Source organism: Neomonachus schauinslandi, chromosome 3, assembly GCF_002201575.2.
Source record: "Neomonachus schauinslandi chromosome 3, ASM220157v2, whole genome shotgun sequence".
Lineage (NCBI taxonomy): Eukaryota > Metazoa > Chordata > Mammalia > Carnivora > Phocidae > Neomonachus > Neomonachus schauinslandi.
In genome coordinates this window covers 78,616,682-78,627,381 of record NC_058405.1, presented here as the reverse complement: position 1 = coordinate 78,627,381, position 10,700 = coordinate 78,616,682, and the positions used below count along the sequence as shown (strand labels likewise).

The 10,700-nt window shown below is 38.7% G+C and overlaps 1 protein-coding gene across 2 annotated transcripts; it reads left to right on the top strand.

The window, feature by feature from the left end:
• The first annotated feature begins 70 nt into the window (after positions 1-70).
• MRPL57 (mitochondrial ribosomal protein L57) lies at positions 71-1,245 on the top strand. 2 transcript variants are annotated; one of them, XM_021678225.1, is made up of 2 exons: positions 71-147; positions 358-1,245. In XM_021678225.1, the coding sequence occupies exon 2, from the start codon at positions 366-368 to the stop codon at positions 672-674; it is 309 nt and encodes a 102-aa protein (XP_021533900.1). In that variant the 5' UTR covers positions 71-147; positions 358-365; the 3' UTR covers positions 675-1,245. The 2 variants fall into 2 exon arrangements, with proteins under 2 accessions (XP_021533900.1, XP_021533901.1); XM_021678226.1 differs by having other exon boundaries at positions 91-147; positions 361-1,245.
• Positions 1,246-10,700: the final 9,455 nt, after the last annotated feature.

The window sequence follows — 10,700 nt, the reverse complement described above, 5'->3', positions numbered from 1 at the left end:
CCTGGCTCCGCGGCGACGCACTAGTCCTCTCTCGCGAGAACTGAAGTCTCGCGCGAAGAGGCAAGGAGGTTCTGAGGGACGGGCGCACTTCCGGGGTCGTGTCAGCTGGCGTGCCGAGTGTGTGCGGTGTCCTGAGGAACGCGGTCGGTGAGTTGGTTGGCATATTTCGTTGTTTCACGAGTCCTCTTCTTTTCCCTGTCGCGCCTGGTTGGGCTCCCCGCTTCATTTGGGGTGCGGTGTGCGCTCTCGGAGATGGCCGAGTGGCAAGAGAACCGTGTTGCGCGCGCTCGCGTTTGCTTCTTCCCGCGGCCAAACAGTTCTGGAGCGACTTCTGGAGCGACTTCTGCCCTGTCTCAGCAGGTGCCATGTTCCTGACCGCCCTCCTCCGCCGCAATCGCCTTCCTGGCAGACAGTGGATCGGGAAGCACCGGCGGCCGCGGACCGTGTCTTTCCACGCGAAGGAGAAGATGATCCGTCGCCTGGAGGTAGAGGCGGAGAACCATTACTGGCTGAGCATGCCCTATCTCACCGCGGAGCAGGAGTACGGCCACGCCGCGGAGCGCAGGGCGGCGGCCTTCGAGGCCATCAAGGCGGCCAGCATGTCCAAGTTCCCCCCCAACAGATTTGTGGTAGACCAGCTCGACCACCTCAATGTCTCCAAGAAGTGGTCCTAACCCGGAGCCACCACCTTTCAGTTGGACGGATCACAGGGCTGCCACCTCTTGACCCGATTCTGGAACCGAAAAACTAACCTCTGGGGAAAAAAATGAGCATTTGGACCAGCCTTATTGAACAGCAGGCATGAGTGTAGTGGTCTGCATATAGAATATCTGGGGCTCCAAACTCTTTAATGCTTCATAGTCCTGTCTAGTCCAGTCTCTGTCCTGTTTCCTTTTCCGTTACCCTGATGGGAAGATACAAGAGATTTCCTAGGTCACAGAGGATATAAAATGTATTTTGGATGAAAGCTTCCAAAAAAGCTACAAACTGTGGTTTGGAATCTGTGCTTAAGTATGAGATACTTGATGGGGGTTTACCTTTCTTCAAAAGAATAATTGCCTAAACATAATTTTTAAAAAAAGTTTTTTCAGTTACACATACTCCTACAAATAGCATTTTCTTCTGGGATTGCTAAAAGACATTTCAATAAAGTAAAAGGTACTCATCAGAACTGTTACATGAAGTTTTATTTTAAAAACCTCTTTTGAGGTACCTGGGTGGCGCAATCGGTTAAGCCGGTCTAACTCTTGGTTTCCCGAGATGGTGATCTCAGGGTTGGTGAGATCCAGCCCTGCATAGGGCTCCATGCTCTGGGTGGAATCTGCTTAAGATTCTCTCTCCCTCTGCCCCTCTCCCCACCTCAAATAAATAAATAAATCTTTAAAAATAAAAAAAAATTTTTTAAAAACCTTTCTGGGATGTAATAATGAACCTTACAGTCCACCAGTTGAAGATGTTTGTTTTTCAAACCTTTTTCAGAATGTAATAGTCAAGCACTTTACAGGTGTTACCAAATACAGTAATCCTATCACCTGGGGCTATTTTACATGTGAGGAAATATTTAAGAAACTTGTCCATAATCATACCCAATAATGAATGTGACTTGGATTTCAGTTTCTGTATAATCTAGAAATCGTAACTGCTATGTATGTATATATTTAATAGAACATTTTCAAAACACGTAGAAGAAAAATAATTCAATCCCATTACCCAGAGATGAAACATATATTGAGTCTATATGGATAAATAGAATTTAGAGCTAAAAACTCTAACATTTAAAGATCGTGATGCGTATTGCCAGTGGCTTTCCAGAAAGATTGTAAAACAGCAAGATCAATGTATGAGAGTGCCAATCTCATTTGCCAGCTACCTTCATTAATATGAATGATTCGTGATTTACATTTAAATATCTGCCATTGGGATGTATAGGCTTTGGTGGACATACTAGTTTTTTTTTTTTTTTGATTCATTGCACCTGAAAAGTACCTGCCACATGATAGTTGAATGCTTAACCAAGCTGAACTGTTATTAATATGTCATTCTTAGTGGTGTATAAATACTTGTTGAATGCTTTTTGTAGTTTACAGAAATGTCTCTGATTCATATGAGCAATTTAGTTTGACCTTTTATTTTCATATCTGGAAATGGTGACAGCTGATGCTGTTTAGGAGAAAGGTGAAGGAAGGGGGCTCAGGGGACCTGCTTAAAACTGTAACTATGTTGCTTTGATACTCATGTAACTCAGAAACTGACTTTGGAGTTTGAAAAAGCAATGGTTAACTTGAACCTTAAGGAAAAAGATGCTAAAATCTTAGAGTCTGAAGAAACAGAAGGCAGTTCATGAGAAGAGAGGTATTTTATCCCCACTCTACAGGTTAGAAACTGAAGCTCAGAAATGTCAGCAATATTCCCATGTCCACACAGCTAACAATAAAGGTAGAATTCAGGACTAGGTTTATCTAAAGACCATATTCATTTTAATATAGTACACTAGCTGCTATAGCTTGTTTTAAATCACTTCTTGGCCAAAGCAATACTGTTGAAACAGCTGACTTTGCTCCTTGAAACTCTACAACTGTTACCACCATAGCCATCATAAAGTTAATCTTTTTTATCAACAACAGAGTCCATTGCCACCCAGCTGATTATAATTATATTGTAATAAAATATGTGCCAGGGGCGCCTGGGTGGCTCAGTTGGTTAAGCGACTGCCTTCGGCTCAGGTCATGATCCTGGAGTCCCGGGATCGAGTCCTGCATCGGGCTCCCTGCTCGGCAGGGAGTCTCCTTCTCCCTCTGACCCTCCTCCCTCTCATGCTCTCTGTCTCTCATTCTCTCTCTCGCAAATAAATAAAATCTTTAAAAAAAATAAAAATAAAGTATGTGCCAACCTGTACATTATGAACAGTCACTCCTTTGTAATACAGCTCCGGCTCTGTGTGTCATCCAGTTGTTCACTTTGCAAATATTTATGGAAGATCTATCATGACATCCTGGTGCTATTGATCATTAAGCTTAAGGAGTTTACTGTCTCACTGGATAAAAGGCACAGTGTAAGTAATACAGCATGAGATTGACTTCATGGATGTAAGTATAAGGTATAATAAGAATCCAGGGAAATGGTCATTTGTCAACCTTACCTGAAGAGTGAGGAAACTAACTTCAGAAGAGGTGATCTTTGAACAGATTCTTAGTTTGCCTGGTAGGAAGTAAAGGTAGAAGTAACAGTCTAATGATTAGTCATGGAATTGCCAGTAGTGTAGTTGCAATATAGGGTATTTGTGAGTGGGGAAGAGAAGTGATAGACAATGAGGCAAGATGGAGGCAGTGACCAGATTGTGAAAGTTCTTGTATGACACTTTAAGTAGTTTGGCTTTTATCCTATAAGTAATGGGGAGCCATCAAAAATGTTTAGTTAAATAATGGGAAGCATTGTGGAGAATGGCTTGAAAGAAGAAATGACTAGGAATAGAAAGACGTGGTGGCTATTAAAATAATCCAGTTACATATTGAAATTTGGATGGTGGGAGTGGAAGGAGGTTAAGAGAATTAACAGAAGTTTGTGACCATTTGTATAACCTCTAATTTTCTGCTTTGGGTCCCTAAGTGGAGGGTACTTTATGATTTAATCAGGATAATACATACACCTTCAGTGCTTTGCCTCTCCACTGTATTCCCTGGAAAATCTGGATGAACCCGACCATTTACCTTTTGTTGAGAACCAACTTAACTGCTGAATATTGCTGGAGAAAATCACTTAATTAGGATTATTAGTTTCTGTTTAAAGCTCTCTGAGGTCTGCTTAAATGACCACAAACCCCATATTGGAACTCAACACTGCCCAGCAACCTTACCATGTGAGTTAGTTTGCTAGAGCTGCCAGAACAAAATTCACAGTGGCTTGAACATTTATTTTTTCACAGTACTTGGAAGCTGGGTGTGTTGAGTTCAAGGTGTTGGCAAGTTGGTTTTCTCTGAGGGCCATAGGAAGGATCAGTTCCAGCCCTCTTTCCTTTGCTTGCAAATGGCTGCCTTGCCGTGTCTTCATGTTTGTCATGCTGTGCTTACAGGTGTCTGGTATCAATCTGTGTGTCTAAATTTCCTCTTCATATAAGGACACCAGCCATAGGGCCCACCATAGGCCCACCAGCCATAGGGCCCACCTTCATAGCCTCATTTTAATCACCTCTTTAAAGACCTTATCTCCAAATATGATAACATTCTGAGGTACTGGGGGTTAGGACTCCAACATATGTATTTGGGGGTCACAAATAAGCCCATAACATGTTTCTCTGATTGCTGTAATTCCTGTTCAGTGTGATAAATTTTCTTCTCTCCAAAAGCCGCCTACCTACAGACCTTCCTCCATCATCACTCTCAGCTGGGGACCTAGGCTCATATTTTACTGATAAAACTAAAGCCCATGGATGTGAATCCCTTCATCTTCACAGCACCAAATCGACATGTACTAATTTTCTCTCCTTTGTTAAAATCAAGGATATGTCCCTTGTTTCCAACGCAATGCCAGAGTTTATGATGATTAATTAAACACATAGGTTTCTCTCTTCTCTCCCAAAACCTTGGTAAGGTGACAGTGAAAACATTTTTAAAATTATTAACCCTTGAGAAGAAAGGGAGAGAAAACAATAGACAAGCTATTTCAATGAATATTTTGGAAGAAATAAGAAGGATGTTTGGGATGTTGACACAACAAAGGGAAGAAAGTTGTAATCTAAGCATCTGTAGAAGAGGCAAAGAGCCTCCCAAGAAGCTCAAGTGGGAGGCAGCTGGATGATGAACTCCAGCAAAACTAGAGAGTAAAACAAGAATGAAAAAGGCATGAATTTATACAGGAGAGCAGGGAAGGAAAGTACCAACATAACTGTTTCGAAGTTGTCTAGAAGTCAATAGGTCCAGATTGGAGCAGGAGGTTGGAAGACTCAGGAAAAGTATGATTAGAAGGAAACTTCCTTAACCTAACAAAGGATTTCTAAAAATGTATAGAAAACCTATTGCTAACATCACACTTACTTGTGAATGAACTAATTGTTTCCCCCTAAGATCAGGAACAATGTTAGGATGACTCTTTTTTTTTTTTTAAAGATTTTATTTATTTGACAGAGAGAGACACAGCGAGAGAGGAAACACAAGCAGGGGGAGTGGGAGAGGGAGAAGCAGGCTTCCCGCTGAGCAGGGAGCCCGATGCAGGGCTCTATCCCCGGACCCTGGTATCATGACCTGAGCCGAAGGCAGACGCTTAACGACTGAGCCACCCAGGCGCCCCTAGGATGACTCTTCTCACCAGTATTGTACTGGATTATATAGTCAGTGTAGTAAAGCACTAAGAAGAAATAAAATCCAACCAGATTGAAAGTAAGAAATAAAACAGTCCTTAACAAATGACAAGTTTGTCTATATAGAAAATGACAAAAATGCTACCAAAACCAAGTGAATTTGATAAGGTTGCAGGAATGAGATCAATACTCAAAAATCAACTGTATTTTTATATACTATCAATGAACAAATTAAAATTTTAAATGCCATTTCCAGGGGTGCCTGGGTGGCACAGTGGGTTAAACATCCAACTCTTGGTTTTGGCTCAGGTTGTGATCTCACGGTTATGAGATGGAGCCCACATTGGGCTCCATGCTCAGTGCAGATTCTGCTTGAGATTCTCTCTCCCTCTTCCCCTCCCTCTAAAATAAATAAATAAATATTTAAAGTGCCATTTCCAGTAGTACTAAAAATATGAAATACGGGGTGCCTGGCTGGCTCAGTCACGTGACTCTTGATCTAAGGTTTGGCAATTCAGGCCCCACATTGGGTATAGAGACTTCTTTAAAATATATTAAATAATGGGTGGCTCAGTTGGTTAAGCGTCTGCCATTGAGCTCCCTGCTCAGTAGGCAGCCTGCTTCTCCCTCTCCCTCTGCCCCTTCCCCCACTTGTGCTCTTTCCCTTGCTCTCTCTCAAATAAATAAATAAAATCTTTTAAAAATAGATGAAATACTTAGAATAAGTCTGAAAAAATGTACAACACCATACAGTGAAAATTATAAAGTGTTTGAGGGAAATCAAAGAAATCCTAAAGAGGGGCGCCTGAGTGGCTCAGCCGTTAAGCGTCTGCCTTCAGCTCAGGTCATGATCCTGGGGTCCTGGGATCGAGCCCCGCATCGGACTCCCTGCTCTGCAGGAAGCCTGCTTCTCCCTCTCCCACTCCCCCTGCTTGTGTTTCCTCTCTCGCTGTTTCTCTCTCTGTCAAATAAATAAATAAAATCTTTAAAAAAAAAAAAAGCGCTCACCCCTGATGCCCCCGTTAAAAAAAAAAAAAAAAAAAAAGAAATCCTAAAGAAATGAAGAGATATTCTATGCACATTGGTCAGAAGAGCCAATAAGGTAACTATGCCAATTTTACCAAAACTACAGTATCATTACAATCCCATTTCAAGTCCCAATAGGATTTTTTTCTTATTTTTAGAAATCAACTAGCTAATTCTAAAATTCATATGGAAATTCAAAGGACCTAGAATAGCCAAAACAATTTTGAAATAGAAAAAGTTGGAGGACTTAATACTACCTAGTTTCAAGTCTTAATGTAGAGCTTCAGTAATTAAGGGAGTGTAGTGTTGACATAAAGATAAACATATAGGGGCGCCTGGGTGGCTCAGTTGCTTAAGCATCTGACTCTTGATCTCAGCTCAGGTCTTGATCTCAGGGTTGTGAGTTCAAGCCCTGCATTGGGTTCCATGCTGGGTGTGAAGCCTACTTAAAAAAAAAAAAAAGATAAATAAAATGGACAGTCCATAAACAGACCTCATGTATATAGTCTATTAATTTTTAACAGACACACACAGGAAACTCACTGAGGAAAGGATAATCTTTTCCAAAACATGGCGCTGGAACAAATGAATATTCTTATGCAAAAAATGACTCTCCATCTGTGTCTCATGTCATATCCAAAAATTACTTCAAAATGGATCATGGACTAAATATAAAACCTAAAATTTGTATAAAACTTCCCACAGAAAACATAGGGGAAAACTCTTTGTGACCTTGGGTTAGGCAAAGATTTCTTAAATGTGTATGAAGATCATGATTTATAAAATCCAAATCTGATAAATTAGAATTCATCAAAATTAAGAACTTCTGTTCTTTGAAAGACACTCTCTTAAAAGAATGAAAAGAAAAGCTGAAGACTGGAATAAAAATATCTGATGAAGGACTCATCCAGAATATGTAAATCATTCTTAAAATTCAATAACAAGAAAACAACCTAATTTTTTTGAATGGGCAAAATATTTGGACAAACACTTCATCAAAGAAAATAAATGGATTGCAAAAAAACCCAAAAAACAAAAAACCATGAGTAAATGCTCAATATCATTAGTCATTAGGGAAATGCAAATTAAAACCACCATGATATACCACATATCCATTAGAATGTGTAAGATTTAAATGACCGACAATACCAAGTGTCATCGAGGGTATGGAGCACCTGGAATATTTATATACTGGTAAGAATGTAAAATGTTGCAGCCACTTTGGAAACAGTTTGGAAGTTCCTTAAAAAGTTAAACATACAATTATCATGACTTAGCCACTCTACTCCTGGGTATTTACCTAAGACAAATGAAAGCATGTGTTCATAAAAAGGCCTGTACCTAAATGTTCATATTCGCTCTATTGTTTTAATGAAAAACTAGAAACAAGTTAAGTAACTTTCTTTTTTTTTTTTTAAAGATTTTATTTATTTGACAGACACAGCGAGAGAGCACAAGCAGGGGGAACAGCAAAGGGAGAGGGAGAAGCAGGCTCCCTGCCAAGCAGGACCCTGGGATCATGACCCGAGCCGAAGGCAGATGCTTAACCATCTGAGCCACCCAGGCGCCCCTAAGTTAAGTAACTTTCGATTGATGAATGGATAAACATTTTGTGGTATATCCTTGTACAAATGAATACGAATGAATGATCTGATAAACACAATAATATGAGTAAATCTCAAAATAATTAGGCTAAGTGAAAAAAGTTAGATGACCCCATAAAGTACATTCCATTTATATAAAATTCTAGGAAATGCAAGGATCAGTGTTTGCCTGGGTTCAGAGATGGGTAAGCAGGCAGAAGCAGGAGGAAGGGATTACAAACTGGCATAAGGAACTTTTGTGCATGGTGGATATTTTTATCTTGATTGTGGTGATGATTTCATAGCTATATATGTAAAATCTTATCAAAATGCACATTTTATGTATGTGTAGTTTATTCTACGTTAATTATTCCTTAACAAAGCTATTTTAAAAATTGTCAAATATTTCCCAAAGTGGTTTTAAAGCAGTTTACATTCCTATCAGCAATGTATCAGAGTGGTTTTAATTTGTACTTGTCTGATAATAATGTAATATAATAATGTATGGCATGTTTTAACATACATCTTGGGTATCTGTGTAGCTTCTTTTCTGAAGACCCTATTCAAGTCTTTTGCACATGTTTAGATTTTTATTAATGAATCGTAGTTGTTTTCTTAACATATATTCGATACAAGTCCTGTGTCAGAAATGTTTTGTGAATATTTCTTTACAGTCTGAGACTTGTCTAATTCATTTTCTTAACAGTTTTTCGGTTAGAATTTATCAATTTTGTCAAAGTCTAATTTATCAATTTTTTGGTTATTGATTTGCACTCTCTCTTTTTTTTACGTAAGCTCTACACCCAACATGGGGCTTGAACTCATGACCCTGAGATCAAGAGTCACATGCTCTACTGACTGAGCCAGCCAGGCACCCCTTGGGTTCTAAATCTTTACCTGTGCCCAAATAATGAAGATTTTCTTCTATTTTTCCCTCTAAAAGCGTTTTAGTTTTACCTTGTATATTTAGCTCGATGCTCTCTCTCTCCCATTATTTTGTGTATGGTATCAGATAGGAATCAAAGTTCACTTTTGTTTTACATTTGGATACTCTGTTGGTTCAGTATTGTTTGTTCAAAAATACTTCCCTATTAAATTTGTATTGCATTTTTACTGAAAATACATCAACTATATGAATATACATATATTTCTGTACTCTATTCTGTTCCATCCATTTGTTTTGTAATTATGCCCATATCCCACTGTCTCAATTATTTTTGCTTCAGGGTAAATTTTGAAGTGTAACTCCTACAATTTTGTTCTTCTTTTTCAAAGTTGTTTTGGTTCTTTTAGGTCCTTTGTGTTTCCATATACATTTTAGAATCAGCTTCTCAGTTTCTTAAACACAAAAAAAGCCTGTTGTGATCACAGTTAGGATTGTATTGAATCTACAAATAAATCTGGAGGAGAACTGCCATCTTGAAAATATTGAGTCTTCCACTCCATGAATGTGTTCTCTCTCCCCATTTATTTAATCTTCTTTGTTTCAGCAATGTTTTGCAGTTTTCAGTGTAGAAAACTTTCATTTTCCTTAATTTATTATAACTATTATATGCCTTTGATACTCATATAAGAATACAATTGATTTTTTATACTGACCTTGTATCCTGAGCCCTTGCTAATCTTATTTGTTATAGCAGTTTTTTTCATTGTTACCAATTCCTTGGAATTTTTTAAGGAATTGTCATCCCCAAATAGGGACAGTTTTGCTTATTTTCTGTTCCTTATGCATTTCATTTATTCCTCTTGCCTTACCAAATAGGACAGGACCTCTATAACAGGATAGGAACCTCCAGGATTACAGTGAATAGAAATGATGAGAATGGATATTTTGCCTTGTTCCCTTGAATTCCTGGTTTCCTGAGCATTTTTATCATTAATGATACTGAATTTTGTAAAATGCTTTTCCTGCATGCACTGATATAATCATTTGGTTTTTCTCCATTATTCAGGTAATAAGTTAGATTATAGGGGTTGATTTTAAGATGTCTAACCAATCTTGTGTTTCTGAGATAAAACCCACTTGGTCATGATATATATTATTCTTTTTATATATTGCTGGATTTGATTTGCTTTGTTTGGTTAAGGATTATTTTGCCTATGTTTATATGGGAACATAATCTATTTTTTGTAATGCCTTTGTTCGTTTTGGTATTCGTGTTATGCCATATCTAAAATAAGTTGGGAGCCTCCTCCTTTATCTTCTGAAAGATTTATGTAACATTGGTATTATTATTTCTTTAGATGTTTGATAGAATTCACCAATGAAACAATCTGAATTTGGTGTTTTCTTTGTGGTGAAGGGTTTTTTCCTCATTTTGCCATTCATCATTATTTATTCATTATAGTGAAACATCTATTAATTGCTTTCCAGAACACAGTTTTTTTCTGCTAATAAGTCTCTGATTTTCCTCCAGGAAATTATCCCTCCTTTTTCAGTCTTTTGCTGCAGGTGGGGCTCTTCCTCCATCTCAAGAATGGAGCCAGTGAGCACCTTGCACATCTGTAGTTGAGGTTGGTTCAGGGAATGTTATGTGATCCACTAAGAGTCCATGGGGTACAATGATGATTTTCTTGGAGTGCTGGGTTAGAGAGACTTCATATTCCTATTGATACGAACCTCCAAATGTTAGTAGTTATGGCCTCTGTAGCCAGTTTTTCAATCACATGTGACATGGAGCCAACTCTAAGTTATTGCTTTTTCCATCTTTCTTTCTTTCTTCCTTCTTTCCTTCCTTCCTTCCTTCCTTCCTTCCTTCCTTCCTTCCTTCCTTCCTTCCTTCCTTCCTTCCTTCCTT

Coding starts and splice junctions, on each gene's coding strand:
- MRPL57 (XM_021678225.1), top strand. CDS start 366: ATGTTCCTGACCGCCCTCCTCCGCCGCAATCGCCTTCCTGGCAGACAG.